The sequence below is a fragment of the Pagrus major genome, chromosome 5 (genome assembly GCF_040436345.1).
Source record: "Pagrus major chromosome 5, Pma_NU_1.0".
NCBI classification, from domain to species: domain Eukaryota; kingdom Metazoa; phylum Chordata; class Actinopteri; order Spariformes; family Sparidae; genus Pagrus; species Pagrus major.
Window position 1 is genome coordinate 13,396,744 of NC_133219.1, and position 14,252 is coordinate 13,410,995.

General features: G+C 39.9%; 2 protein-coding genes across 3 annotated transcripts; both read right to left on the minus strand.

Annotated features, from left to right (window-relative positions):
* Positions 1–37: 37 nt before the first annotated feature.
* Positions 38–2,251, minus strand: LOC140996680 (immediate early response 3-interacting protein 1-like). Its single transcript, XM_073467144.1, has 3 exons — positions 2,100–2,251; positions 1,158–1,259; positions 38–529 (listed from the first exon to the last, which is right to left on the minus strand). The coding sequence occupies exons 1-3, from the start codon at positions 2,188–2,190 to the stop codon at positions 474–476; spliced, it is 249 nt and encodes an 82-aa protein (XP_073323245.1). The 5' UTR covers positions 2,191–2,251; the 3' UTR covers positions 38–473.
* A 1,244-nt stretch (positions 2,252–3,495) lies between these two features.
* On the minus strand, positions 3,496–13,939 carry LOC140995811 (mothers against decapentaplegic homolog 2). 2 transcript variants are annotated; one of them, XM_073465920.1, is made up of 11 exons: positions 13,793–13,939; positions 12,354–12,762; positions 10,868–10,957; positions 10,441–10,634; positions 8,947–9,081; positions 8,553–8,627; positions 7,520–7,573; positions 7,124–7,336; positions 6,642–6,779; positions 5,864–6,008; positions 3,496–5,320 (listed from the first exon to the last, which is right to left on the minus strand). In XM_073465920.1, the coding sequence occupies exons 2-11, from the start codon at positions 12,587–12,589 to the stop codon at positions 5,197–5,199; spliced, it is 1,404 nt and encodes a 467-aa protein (XP_073322021.1). In that variant the 5' UTR covers positions 12,590–12,762; positions 13,793–13,939; the 3' UTR covers positions 3,496–5,196. The 2 variants fall into 2 exon arrangements, with proteins under 2 accessions (XP_073322021.1, XP_073322022.1); XM_073465921.1 differs by lacking the exon at positions 13,793–13,939 and having other exon boundaries at positions 5,101–5,320; positions 8,565–8,627; positions 12,354–12,668.
* Between the last annotated feature and the right edge of the window lie 313 nt (positions 13,940–14,252).

Here is a 14,252-nt window from a genome sequence, read left to right on the forward strand (position 1 = left end):
TTCGACTATCAGGAAATGAAACGCGCTTGCACACTAGTGAAGGTTTATAAAAAATCTTTCTTTACGGGCATTTAAACAACCACAGCATGTATTCAAGAGTTACATTACATGTTTCAGTGTATACATCACAAACCTTTCACAGTCAGCTTCTTTGTGACACTTATATTTTTCTGTAAAAACATTTATTATTCTTCATCAGTGATCACTTATCATCATTGTATTGTACTAATCCATAGAAGAGGGAAGATAACCTTGTAAATAGCTGCATTTGCTTATTCTAAATTACTGTGTTCTGTAAAACAGGCCTTAATAAAGTACTGAAGTGGAATAAGAAATGTTGACATTCATATTCAGGCTGACAGGAGACATTTAGAGGGTCAAGAAGATTCAATGTTTCTGCAGAAGTGTTCCTGAGGTGATGGAGATGGCCTCCTGCCAGCAGACTGGTTTTTCCCATCTTCACTCGCTCTTCTTCATCCGAACAGAAGCAGCAGCACAATGCAAACTGAATTCACTGCAATCAGCGGAACTAAAGGGCAAAACGACAGTAGAGGACATGATGAGTGTGGAGAGTCTCACGACGGTAGGACACTTGATCACTCACCCTTGAATAGACTGTGTGTGTGTGTGTGTGTGTGTGTGTGTGTGTGTGTGTGTGTGTGTGTGTGTGGTTTAATGAACACCCACAGGTTTGAGTAATATCTGAGCTTTGTGGGGGTCCCTAAAACAACTAACCCTAGGGTAGAGATGGGCAGGCTGTGGATGCAAATACAAAGAAATTACCACAAAGAAAGAAATATCTCCATGTATAAGGTTTGCCGAATCAACAAGAAGGTCTGAATAGTTAAGAATTTGTTGTATTCAACATTTCACAAAGTAAATACAGTTTCTTCTAATGTAGCAAGTCTAAAAATTTAGCTTTTTTTTTTAAGGAGTCTGGTGAATTTTGGTGCATTTTCCTCTGGAAAACATGTTTCTTTTAACCTAATTATATCGTTAATGTAAAAAATACTCATTCCATTGAAACATTCATTATTTGTGATTAAAATAATGGTTGTTGGTAATGTATTAGTTACCCCCACAGATGTGTGATTTTACTGCTTCGTGGGAGCTCAGACCCCATTAGCCCTCACGTAACTGGAACCCTGAACACCCACCTCTCATCACTGTCCTCACAGAGCGAACAAGGGTCATGAGCTGCACTTTGATGCCTGGTTCATCGCCAAAACCTCCAACACTTTGGTCCACTCCCCAGCCAACTGATGGTTAAAATGCAGATAGACAGACAGACAGACGGACATATTCATTATTAAAAGAAATAAAACATTCTTCAACCAAGTACTTTTCATGTACCTCTTGATGTAGCCTCTAGTCTTTTTTTATCTATATTTTATATTGATTTCTATTTACATATTACTGTTATTATTATTATTGTTATTATACCATACTCCATTTTATTAACTTTTTCTAAATCAACTTTTACATTCAATATTTTATTTTATTAATCTTTTATTCTTTATCTCTTACTATTTTAATGATTAATTTCATCGCAATTGGTGTGCATTATTCTCCAATCCGTTTTCTTGTTAAATCATGTTTTTCTTTCAGTCACTCTTAAAGCACTTTGAATTGCATTTTGATTTGTTTGAAAGGTGCTATATAAATAAAGTTGTTTGATTGATTGATCGAAGTACTGTTTCTTTAAACAAAGACACTTTAGAAACTGGTCGCTTTGCATTTTGTTAAGATATTGTTAGGCACACCAGTATTTTAATTCCTCACTTTTATGTTAAGCCAGCCGTGATTGTTGTACATTATTTGTTTTTTAAATAAAGTTGTTCTAAAACCCTTTAAAAAGAAGGTAATCATAATATATATATTTATTAGATTTAAACGGTGAGCAGACTCTTTTTAGCTGTTCCTTAGAGACTAATACAGCTACTATAAGTAAGGTAAGCCTTTAGCGATGAATCCCAAATGTTTTAATGTTCTTACAAGTGTTGTAGCTGTGAAGTTGCTAGCTAGTTAGCATTAGCTAACCTATTTCGATCACCACATAACATCTATCGGCGCACACATTATTAATTACACCTACTTACTTTTACTCAGAAATCTTTCTTCGTGCAACACAGCGACAGCGTTGACACATAGGATTGCTGCTTGAATTAGAGAGTACAAAGTAAAACCCATGTTGTCTGAACAGGTAGCTAGCTAACAAGCAAGCAGTTAGCTAACAGTATTTACTTCTGACGTAGCCTACGGTGGAGGAGAGAGGACAAACCTAACGACAGCTGGTTGAAACTAAGGAAGGTGCAAAATACTGCATTCAGACGTTCACTTGGTTCAGAATAGCAATAGCACAGTAATTAATACTTTATTACAAGCACAAGTCTTCCATTCAAAATTTCACCAAAGTAAAAGTTATGTATGATCAACAAAATCTTAAAATATACAATTTACAAGCTCTTGTTATGCAGAATGGGCCCTGTCAGTGTTATCGGACCATTAACATATAAGCAGTAATTAAATGTTGTTGATGTTGGTTGAGTTGGAGCTGATTTTAACGACCTCATATACTTTTGGATCAGAACAATGCATTTTATGTTCGAAATGTATCACAATTTGCATGTTGTTTTGTACATGTACATGCACTTTAAATGCACCAGATTTGTTTTACCAAGACAAAGAGCTTCAACTGGAAATGAATTCAAACAGGACATTTTGGGTTAAATGAAGGAATGATCCATGCCCTCCATGTCACTTTAGAAACAGCGAGTGCTTAAAAGTGTTTCTACTATGAGCTACCATTAGTACCAGTATTTCTGAGCAAACAAAACACTTCACAAGAGGATTATGGTGCAAGATCCAATAAATTATACTAAGGTGAAATAGTGTTCACCTGTGGAATAATGATAATCATTGATCTGTGACTGGAGACTAAAACCATGTTGACCTACCAGCCTTTAATTTTGTCTGCAATGATAAATATCCCCAATATCTACCATCAAGAAACACAAACAACAGACATAATCATGAGAATAAAAATCTTTATTAGTGTTTTATGAAGTCTGCATAATATGCCACACGCCTGAGAAGCTTATGGTCAGAAAAAAAAAAAGAACTGCTCTATCAATACCGCCCTCTACTGGTAAAACAACTGCGACATCTACTGTACTGACTGCTTTGCAAAAAGATTACTGTTAAATACACACATACTGTACTACTGTTATGTATATGTACGTCTGGTCCACGTCAGTTTTTGTAATGTTTTTTTTTCACATTCATATGTTGTAGGCCAAAGATAAAAACAATGTCACACTGGACCCTAACACATGGTTCAGTTCCCCAAATCCAAACGTCACTAGGTGCACTTAAAGTACAATCACTAGTGCCATAAGGTAAACACATTTACATCAAAAAGAGGGGAGGGGGGAAAACATGTTAAACTCGCAACAGCCACGTAATGACAATAATGGCAGAGTTTAAGCTAGTAAGTCTTGTTGTACATACTGTATTTAATAGACAGAACAAATACAATACACACATTAACACAATGTCCCAGTGTGCAGGCACATTCGCTCTTCTTTTCACATGGAAGAAAACGGCTCTCCTCCCATGTTCTTGTAACATTTTAAAAGCCAATTATATCTCGTTGACCATAACCCGCTTGACTAAGCACCAAAAGGCTACAAGAGGTCACGTGTGTTTTTCCAAAAAAAGTGAAGAGATGAATGAATGAATGGCCTTTACAAAGTTTTACATGCCTCTGGAATCATTAAAATCATGTCGGGAAAGTAGATTTTGGGTTTCAGGCAAATCTGTTGTTTTGTGTACTTTAAATGCACCAGATTTCTTTGGGAAAAAAATAAAATAAAACAACAAAGGATAGAGACAGGCTACACATCATGTGGGGCAGTGATTTTCTTTTCTTTTACCAAGACAAAGAGCTTCAATTGGAAATGAATTCAAACAGGACATTTTGGGTCAAATGAAGGAATGATCCATGCCCTCCATGTCACTTTAGAAACAGCTGTGGTCTTGAAAATATTACTTTAATAAAAAGTGAACGACAGAAAATTTTAAGTATATTTATATATAAAAATACATGAGAATACAAAAAAGTAGCAAAACAATGGGGATATAGGCTAAAAACAGAATGAATTCATTGATACCTTCAATTTCTCCTGGTGAGACTTAATGCTTCACCTCGGAGAGCTCCAGGACTCCCAGTGTCGTGTCAAAAAGAGAAAACAAAGCTTTGATAACTGCTGATATTCTCTGGTCCCTGCCCAGTGCACCTCGCAAAGCCTGGTCAACATCTCATTAGCTTCTATACCAGGCTGATCAGTGGGGATGTAAGTCAGCTAAACCAAGGACACGTAGAGTGCCATATAATGACAAAGAAATAAACTACAGCCAGATCGAGCTTGCAGTTTGTTTGGGGTTTTTATAATAATATTTTTTTTACCTAACATTCCTATTTGTCCTTTAAGAAGCATGTCTTATAAAGACACACGTCAAGAGTTACAAAAAGGGCCATTCTGGCAAAGTCAATTTATCAAATTTCTTAAACACATTGTGGCGTTTCCTTCAGAGGAGAATGGCCACCATGGCCATCGTTTCTTCACCAAGCCACCTCCCCCCTGACAAAAGATGGGGCCAAGTTACCCAGAGAAAAGTAAACTTAGGTTCAGAACAATGGTTAGGGTGGGCTGGAAATAAAATTGTTTTAGCATTCAAGCTCGTGTTACTCATACAAGCAATCTTCAAGACTGAGAAACTATTCACAAATATTTTTGGTATTTCCCCTACTTCCTGGACTAAAAACCAATATACATTTCATTTGTACCACAAATAGATCTAATATTAAGGATTTGGGGAAAAGCAATTTAACAAGGTGCATGACATAGATGGGTAACAAAGTGCCAAATTCTTTACTGAAATGTCTGTATGTGTGTGTGTGTGTGTGTGTGAGTGCGGCAGTGTAGGTGCATTTGTTCTTTTGTGTGTGTGTGTGTGTATTTGGTGTGTAAAGTTAAAAGAGGGATGTGGAACTGGGCCACAAATGCTATGAAGAATGTTACAGAAAATTCATTCTGTGGGGGTTTCCATTTTTTTCATGAAAGGACTCACAAGTTTAGAATTTAATGATCATGTAATGGGCTGTGGTTTTTTTGGGGGCATTTCCTCAGCTGTTTAGGACATACTGGAGCAGCGTGCAGACGGGGAACCCATCTGGGTCAGAACCTTGTCCAGCCACTGCAAGGGACCGTTCAAATGCAGCTCGATCCAGCAAGGAGTGCTTGTGACAGTCTGCCGCCTGGAAAACAGAGACGTACATTTTAATGACTGAGCTGTGCTGACATCACGTGACTTATGATGCTCCATGCCATGCTTTATAATGCACAGTGTGTTTTACTGCTGCCTGGGCATGGGTGCTCGGGGATTGTAGGCCTTTACTTGACATTTATTGTCAAGAAAATGTGTGTGAAAATACTTCTGTGATGACCACTCCCATTCCCACACAACAAGAAACATTCCTGGGCTGGATTAACTTCCTCAGACAGACACAGCACTCTATGTTGTCATTAATTAAGACAGAAGCTACATCCCTAAAGAGAAAAGCAACATGATGCTACTACTGAGGAAACAAAACTACTTAAGTCTTCAGTTCAAGACCATAACCACACATGTTTAAGATGAGTTTGTGAGACTTCTCTACGGCCGATATCTCCAAAACTCTGCAACTCACACAGAGATGATATGTATTTTTTTATGAGTAAAATCAGCTCAAATCTTAATATAGATATACAGATAGTTTTTAATTAAACAGTTCAAATATGGCATCCATGTCAGTACTCACCTGTACTCGGCTCCCCAGCCTTTGACGAAGCTCATACGGATGGTGCACATCCTGGTGAGCTGGTAGACAGCTTCGAAGCCCTGGTTGACCGACTGAGCCAGCAGGGCTGCAAATTCCTGGTTGTTGAATATTTTTAAATTACAACCTAGAGGGAACACAGAGGTAAAGAGGCCCGCAGTTAATGTGGGTTTTCCCAGTGATGATTATATCATATCTTTGGCTTACCAAGTACACATTTAGCTTCAGGTTTGCAGCAGTGTGTCATTGTGTGTCTGTGGCTAATTATTGTCCAGAGGTTTGGAGGTGTTCGGCATCGTTTCCTTTACTTTTTCACCTTTAAGCAAAACGTTACTCCTTTTTTAAACATCAGACAGACTATGAATACGCATTCCAACCAATCTGAATCCAAGCGGGCTAGTCTCGTATAGCCATCTCCAAAGCGCTCAGTCAGCACTGGAGAGATGGGTCTGGCTGCACCACTGGTGGTCCACGGACCACTTTGAAAAAGACTGAGTTAGAGTGACTTGCTATTTTCAGCCCGTTGCTTGCTAGCTCAGAGTTTGTTGTTGTTGCTTCCCATAAATACAGTCATTTTGAACATGGTAGCATGCAGTCAGTGTAAGGAAGGAGAATGCCGACTGAAATAGTAAGCCAATGGCAGTGTTATACCTACAGTCTACATCCAGTGAGTCAGACTACAAGCTGACAGCTGCCATCTGCCACAAAGGATCAAACTACAATTTTACCAGAGGCACCTTTCAAGCCGTCAGCATCTTACCTGGAGGAATTTTACACACTGTTGCTGGATGCCAGCCATACCGCTGGTTGCAGTTTGGACTCTGGACAAAGATGGCGCTATCACTCAGGCACTCAGCAAATACCTCCCCTCCAATGTAGTAGAGCCTAACTCCTCTTCCTGGAAACACAGACAGAAATAAGCAAAGTAAATAGTTAATGGCTGCATTTATATGATGTCCTTATCCAAAGTGCTTTAAAATTTGCCTCCCATTCATACACACACACACTTGGACACGCTTGGACATGTGGACAGGAGGATGGTGAATGAACCTTCAACCCTGTCATCAACAGACAACCTGCTCTACCTCCTGAGTACCCCAAGTACAAGAAACATGAGACTTGCACAAGATATTTCAATATGTAAGGCTCGACCAGTGACACATACCGAAACAAACTGTAAAAGGCCAACAGGTTGACTGCAAGTGATTAACTATGATAAAGCTACCTGTAACTCTGCCTTACCTATGTGCCTCCGGGTCATCTCCACAGTGGCATTCCTGTTGACATTAGATAGCAGGCCCAGACAGAAACGCTCAGAGTTTGATGGATCTGTGAATCCGTCCACTGTCAGCGAAGGCTGCGAGGCGTGGAACGTCTCCCCCACGCGCTGGTTCAGCTCGTAGTAAGCTATAGAGCACCAGAAGGCTGGCTCCGAGTAAGTCACCGGCTGCAGGTCTACAGCAGAGATCATGTCAGTTAAGGTCATCACAAGAGTTTCTTTTTGATAAATCATCGTTCCAATGAAAAGATGTCTGTGTTTACTGTATCAGCTTAACTAGGTTCAAAATTGTGATATGTTAATAAATAATATGCTTGTTTGTTGTGAAGTGTTTCAAATGTGAAGGATTTGCATCTTACCCATGCTGTGATTGACAGGAGACAGAGTGCTGGGGGACAACTCTGCTGGAGAACCTGACAAAGAAAACAGGAAGTCATCGATATGGAAAGGTTCACAGGAGACCATAACATGGGGAACAGGTGGATCAGATCAATGACTGGTTGCTGCCTTACAAAGGAATGCCAAAATACTACTGTAAAATCTACAAGTGTGCATTAGAGTGATGAAGAGATGCTATTTACTGCTACCATGACATCTGTACATCTTCCTTTATGGTATCAGTTGAATTTACACAGTTTGATGTGTAACTTACTTGGTCGCACAAACAACAAAATGGATGATGTATAAAACAATAAGTAGCTCCCTGATGCTGGACATAGCGTGGTGTAGTCTGTAGTCCTTAAACCTGGAAATCGCCTTGCATTTTTGCACATCCAGTTCCCTTGTCTCAAAGTCAATGAGTATTTTTTTCGGTTAAATGTCTGAAATAAGGTCAGTGGATACCACAGGCTTAAGATATTTTGACGTTTTGATCGACGACATAAAATAAATCGTCAAATGTCCTACAATTTAATTATTAAGCTGTTACACATCTTAAAAACAGCAGTTGCTAACAAGTTGCTAAATGAGACAACAGAGGACATTAAACGTCCTCAAACCAAACACAGAGACTCATCACCTCACTAGTCCGTCTTTACAGGCCGACTTTAGTTATAAACTATAAAAGTTTTATCAATTTACAGAAAAAGGTGTGTATTAATTGTGTAGTGAGACGCTTAGTCGTGGTGATGTTTAAGCTATGCGACCACAGTGTAGCCTGTTTATAGCCTCACATTAGCTTTTTGCTTCTAGTGATTTAATTTATGCTTCAAAAATCACAAGAGTGGAGTTCATCTGTGATGAACCAAGGCGATACCAACTCCTGTGTTGGCCTACAAAAATACGTCATTGCTACAACACTCTATATGCAAGTGGAATCCATGAAGTGGTGACAAAGGAGGTAGCGTCTTTCGTGAAAGGAGAAAAGGAGAAGGAGGCGCTAGTCTAGGGTACCTGTGTCCATACTTTGATTCATCTGTTGATCGCTGGCCTCCCCATCCTCACTGATGTAGCCTGGTGGAGGCGTTTCTGTTGGAATGATGTGAGAAGAAAAACATGAGCTGTGATGTTACCATAATTACCACCATTTCCCCGACTCTCATTACTATAATTTTCCCCCCAAATAGATGTAATACTAAAAGCAGAGGAAATTCAAGCAGAGCAATACAGAGAGTCACGAGTTCCTCTTTGACTAATACACAATCAGTGTGAGACGAACTTAACATATACAAACTAAACACCATGTAATACAGTGCACACCTAGAGTAACTGTTTCTTCACATTAAGATTTTATTCAGCACCTTGTGTAAATCTTCAGTCACACCATCCAGTGTATATTGAAACTCACCTGGTATATAATTGTTTGGAGGTTCGATTCCTGCAGGGAAGTTTGTGTTCTCGGGTATGGAATGAGTGTAGTCATCCAGAGGTGGCAGCTCTGGCAGGATATCTGAGTGTCTTGGCACAAGAACAGGAGGCAGCACTACAGGGTTGGGTAAAGGTGTCAGAAGAGATGAGTTAGACTCCTATCAGTTTCCAAATAATTGTCAATTTTCTTGTTTTATTAATGCAAAAAAAAAAATGTTCAGGTGCTTTGAAACAAGTGTCATAGCTGTGGAAGAATCTTTGCAACAGCAATAAGACAATGATGAAACACTACAACTCCCCAGTATAACTTAAACTGATAATGGCTCTTTAAGGCAAGGTGAGGCCCTGTGGATAGTATCACTGTTCAGCCCTGAAAGCCTTAATGGACTAGTTCTATATTTTGAGAGATGCACTTATTTGCTTTCTTGTTGAAAGTTAGTAGTGAGAGTCTCATCTATCTTCGCATCCGTTAGCTTAGATGGTAAACAGCTAACTTGGTTCTGTCCAGAGGTAAAAAACCATTGACAGAGGTGAAAAAAAAAAGAGAGATGCGCACACCAAAAAGCTCCCGTATGAGCTGCGGGACATTTCAAGAACAAAGCTATCCCTGAGACTGTTTCAGAAGCCGTGTGGATTTCTTTCTTTTTCAGCTCTGCCAGGTATTTTGTGTTCCAGCACCAATCCCGCTGGGTAATGTAATGTGCTTGGCTTTTTTGTTATCTTTTCCAAATAAAATATCTGTCTATAAGCACCTCTAAAGCTCACCATTTACAGACTATATCTGGGTTAGTTTAATCTGTAGCATGAACTGTGTGAACTTTCTGGGAAGAAGTATCCACTCCCTCTCAGAAAGTTCATCAACTGATTGCCTGGCAACCTGAAAATGACCGAAAACTCCTGGAAGTCACTGCGCCCAGACAAAAAAAACAACAACAACAATAACAAAAAAAAAAAAAAATCAGTCCTACACATAACGTCACTGTTAAACCACAATTAAAAAAAAAAAAATATTTCAATGCATAAAACAAAAACACAAAAAACGTATTAATGAGTGAGGGTTTAAAGGGACCAGTAGGCCTAATTTGTAAACGTGGGATGCAGCCAGCCTGGCTATTTCCCCCGTTTCCAGTCTTCATGCAAAGCTAAGCTAACCTGCTGCTGGGTCAAGCTTCATTTTTACTGCACAGACAGGAAAATAATATTGATCTTCTTGCCCAACTCTCGGCAAGAAAGCAAATAAAAATATTTTTCAAAATACTGAATTATTTCTTTACACAAAAAGAAGGACGTTTCATTCAAAGTTTCAAAGTAAAACAAACTTTTACATAATCATGTGAATAATCTGCTTAAACTGTTGCTACCTAGCATTCAGTTAAGCTTCACAAGTCACAGTGGGAACAACAAACATGTAGAGACAGAAATAAAAAAGAGATGTGCATGCTTTAAAGGTAACAAATGTCCACTGGGGTCTCACCTGGGGTCTCCACCCTCTGGTAGTGGTAGGGGTTGATGCAGACCTCATCCTTTTTTAGGTGGAAGGCATACTCACAGGCCTCAATGGCTCGCAGCTCGTGATGGCTGTGAAGGTCAGGCCATCGCCACAAGCGGCAGTAGATAACATGGGGAAGCCCCTTCCTGTGGGAGACCTGCAGGCGGCCATCCAGTGATCTGGTTGAACAGCAAACAGTAGATGGTGGTGAGATGGGTGAAGGATACACAGGGGAAAGGGGGTGACACATAATATGGGTGGGTAGGGGAGGGAAATGGAGATGGAAAGGATTGAGTGGTGATGAGAACGAGAAACAAAGATGTTCTCAGTGTCTGACACCTCCAACATTGTAATTACAACTCTCCCACATCAAAGTTGTACGCAACACCATACAATAGTTGAGGATAGTCACCTGGTTTGGTCAGGGTAGCTGTAAAGGCCTGATGTATCCCACTGTTCTATCGTATTTGGTGTACTCAGTCCCCATATTTCAGAGCAATTGCTGTGCACAGAGAAAACAACAAAACAAAAACAAAAACAAATGATAAACATGGGACATGGCTCATTCAGAAATATCAGTATGGGTAATGTGAACATTAAAAGGCCTCTTTTATTGGAGTCTCATGGCAAAATAAAAAAACATCAAATTTACTGTCAGCTGTGGGAATGAAAGATGGGAACTTCAAATAAGAGAAGCCTTTTTGACAGAATTAAGGGAAAAAAAACACAACATGAAATCTGCTAACACACACAATGAGTGAGACAAAGAGCATTCTTCACCAGCGTGGCATTGTATCAAACACTGAAAATAACTCAGAACTTATCTGGAGACATTCAAACAAACACTGAAGACACACAATGGCACAAAAGAGGGGGGAAGAAACGGAGGAGGCAACCTTGGACAAAAAAAAAAAAATCAATTTTCAAACATTCTCAAAACATTCACAAGAAAATGGCCAAAAACTAAGAAAGAAACTTGGAATGAAGACAAATGAGAGAAGTTGCTTCTGAATAACAGGACAATAACACATTCTACATGTTAAATACTACAAATACAAAACAACATAATACTAGACTTTATTACTTTAGTGGGATCTAAACTACCATTCAAAATTGCATTTATCAGTACATGACAGGGCAGGAAACTAACTTTTGTCCAGCAGCCGTGGCAGCTTGCACATCCTAACATTCAACAGCTATTTTTACTGCAGGAAACTAGGTGTTTAGAGTAAAATCAGTCCAAAGGTTAAATAAAAGCTAACCAATCACAATCAATCCAATCTGGCATTTTTGGGGTTCGTAACCCAACCTCTAACGCAGATATCCTCTTCTAGTCCAGTCTTCCAATCACACAGAGTCAGCCAGTGCATCTCTACAAACATAACAGTACAGCCTAGAACAATTCTCAGGCGATAACAACAGCCCGCTATCTATAGTCATACAAACATCTGACGTGGTACTTGGCGGCACATCAGTGAGGAATGAATCTGTTAACACAGTGTTCCCACTGAACGCGAGTCTGAGCCATCAAGGCTGGCTGGATGATAAAGAGAACATCTTCTCTCAACCTTTGATTGTCTCTCTCCCTGTGAGAGTAGTTCAAACTGTAAGTACAGTTGTAAACAAACAGAGATTTGATGAGTTCTCAGCTCATCTTTAATTAGCTATTTATGTTCGTTTTCTATTATCTTGCATCCCTAAACAAACATTATCATATTTCCAACAGTTGTACGTGTTTGGTAACACAGAATAAAGAAAAGACAAGTGCAAGATCAGCATCTGCCCACAGTTTCTTGTTTTTATATTAAGCAGAGATCTCAGCTAATCACACTTGCAGAAACATGTGTAACAAGCAGCAGCTTCTTGTCTGAACAGCGATCTAGTGTTTGGAAGTGTACCTGGGGATGGTGACACACTTGGTGTTGCAGTTCTGTGTGGTGATTGCTTTCTCCAGCTCATCTAGCTGGCCTGTCTTCTTTAACTTCTTCACTAAGCTCTTCACAGCCTTCTCGCACCATTTCTCCTCTTGCCCGTTCTGCTCTCCACCGCCTGCTCCGCCCGGCCCACTTGTCGACTTCTTCCAGCCCAGCAGCCTCTTCACCACAGGAGGGGTGAACGGCAAGATGGAGGACATCTTAGCTGGACAAGCCGGGAGTCTCCAGAGGACTCAACACAAGCTCACTCACACAGACCGAGGGGACCTAGAGCTACAGTTTGGGCCCTTGCTCTGATGGGGCCCCTCCAGTGACCAGTGAGTCACAGGGTGGACGCCAGTGCTAGCTGGGTTTACTCAAAAGAGATGGACACCTTGGGAGAAAGTCACAGACAAAATACATCATTACAAACAAAACATGGTGCAGAAAAATAACCATATCTAGCCTCATCACAACAGTAAAAAAGGCCTGTTACAAAATGAAAATTTGAATGGTGAATAAAACAGTAAGGTTGTTTTGTCAGCAGTATTGCTAACGTTACATAACTAACTCTTGTGTGAAGTTAAGTGTTTGGTGACTTGAATAAGTAGAGATGTCCTCTTGACGATAGCTTGTCACAAACACTGCTCGACATCCAAGCTAGCTAGCTAGGAAACTTATAAAGTTCACACACGGGGTGTGCCTCATACCTTCACATTCCGTGCATAGAAGCAATCACGACCAGATACTAGTAAACATAATGAACTGCACAGGGAATGTGGTAAAATAAATGTGAAAAAGAAGAGTATTTTGTGACAGGCCCCCCCAGTGCTAACACTATCTGGCTTGTGAAGGCCGGCTGCTAGCTACCTGGTAGGGGGGCCTGCTTGACTCAAATCACAACAATAAGTTGACTAGCCTTAGCGTAAGCAAAATGCTTCAATAGTCTTAGCTAAACACGAAGAAAGAATACATAATAATTAACGCAACTAAGCAGATCGGAGGCAATTCATGGAGAAGTCCTCATCTAGCTAGGTGAGCTAGCGTTAGCTTCACGAAGCTAGCTGCCAGCTTGTTATCAAAAATCCTTTTGTTGTGATCCACGAAAAAACCTCCTGTGCGCAACAGTCAAGTCGCGCTACTTTGCTACCTAACGTCAGCATGTCAGTTTAAGCCAGGCTGTGACAAATCTAATATGAAAATATCACTTTATAAATCTGATCATTGTAGTATTTTATGTCAACGTAGCCATTGTGTATTTGGGACTTTACTAAAATATACACACGGCACCAAAACGAGTTAGCATCTTGGACGAACTCTTCCAAACTGAGCCCTGGCTCCCGCTGGCTAACGGTACTACATCTCTCACACAAAACAACATGCTTCAAAGTCGAGAAAACAGCGAAAAGCATTTCGATAGTTACCCCAGTTTTAAAGTCCAAAGCTCCGCTTTTTGAGAAAAAGATGCGCACAGCCCTCTGAACACCTTGTCGACATAGAAATGCCTGAACCGTATTGTGCTGCAGCTAATTTTGACAAGGCTTGTTGGCTCTTCTCAAGTTGCTACCAGTGCTACTGGAGCTAGTTTGCCCGGTTAGGTTGACCGGAATACAAAAACAAACATGATGGCTACGTACGAGCTCTTAATCCCTCCTATTCAAACACTGATTGGAGGATTATAAGGAGACATTCTCTGAATACTGGCTGATGTTTTTGACAGTTTTTATTGTTTATTTGACAGCATGGGATTAAATGTGTCTTTCAGAGAGGGTGAGAGGTAAATGCAATTCTTATTCAGCATTTTCATTGGACGTGAACTCATTATTTACATTACCAACAAAAGACAACAGTAAAAGAAAGGTAAAAACAAAACAAAGTCATTTT

What these genes read in the sequence shown, in the direction of transcription:
- LOC140996680 (XM_073467144.1), bottom strand. Translation starts at nt 2,190, where the DNA reads ATGGGTTTTACTTTGTACTCTCTAATTCAAGCAGCAATCCTATGTGTC. An exon ending in AGAAAGATTTCTGAGTAAAA is followed by an intron (nt 1,260 to 2,099) that starts GTAAGTAGGTGT and finishes TTTAACCATCAG; the next exon opens with TTGGCTGGGGAGTGGACCAA. An exon ending in TGTGAGGACAGTGATGAGAG is followed by an intron (nt 530 to 1,157) that starts GTGGGTGTTCAG and finishes TTTGCCCTTTAG; the next exon opens with TTCCGCTGATTGCAGTGAAT.
- LOC140995811 (XM_073465920.1), bottom strand. Translation starts at nt 12,589, where the DNA reads ATGTCCTCCATCTTGCCGTTCACCCCTCCTGTGGTGAAGAGGCTGCTG. An exon ending in AAGTGTGTCACCATCCCCAG is followed by an intron (nt 10,958 to 12,353) that starts GTACACTTCCAA and finishes CTCTGTGCACAG; the next exon opens with CAATTGCTCTGAAATATGGG. An exon ending in TCCTGTCAATCACAGCATGG is followed by an intron (nt 7,337 to 7,519) that starts GTAAGATGCAAA and finishes TCTCTGCTGTAG; the next exon opens with ACCTGCAGCCGGTGACTTAC.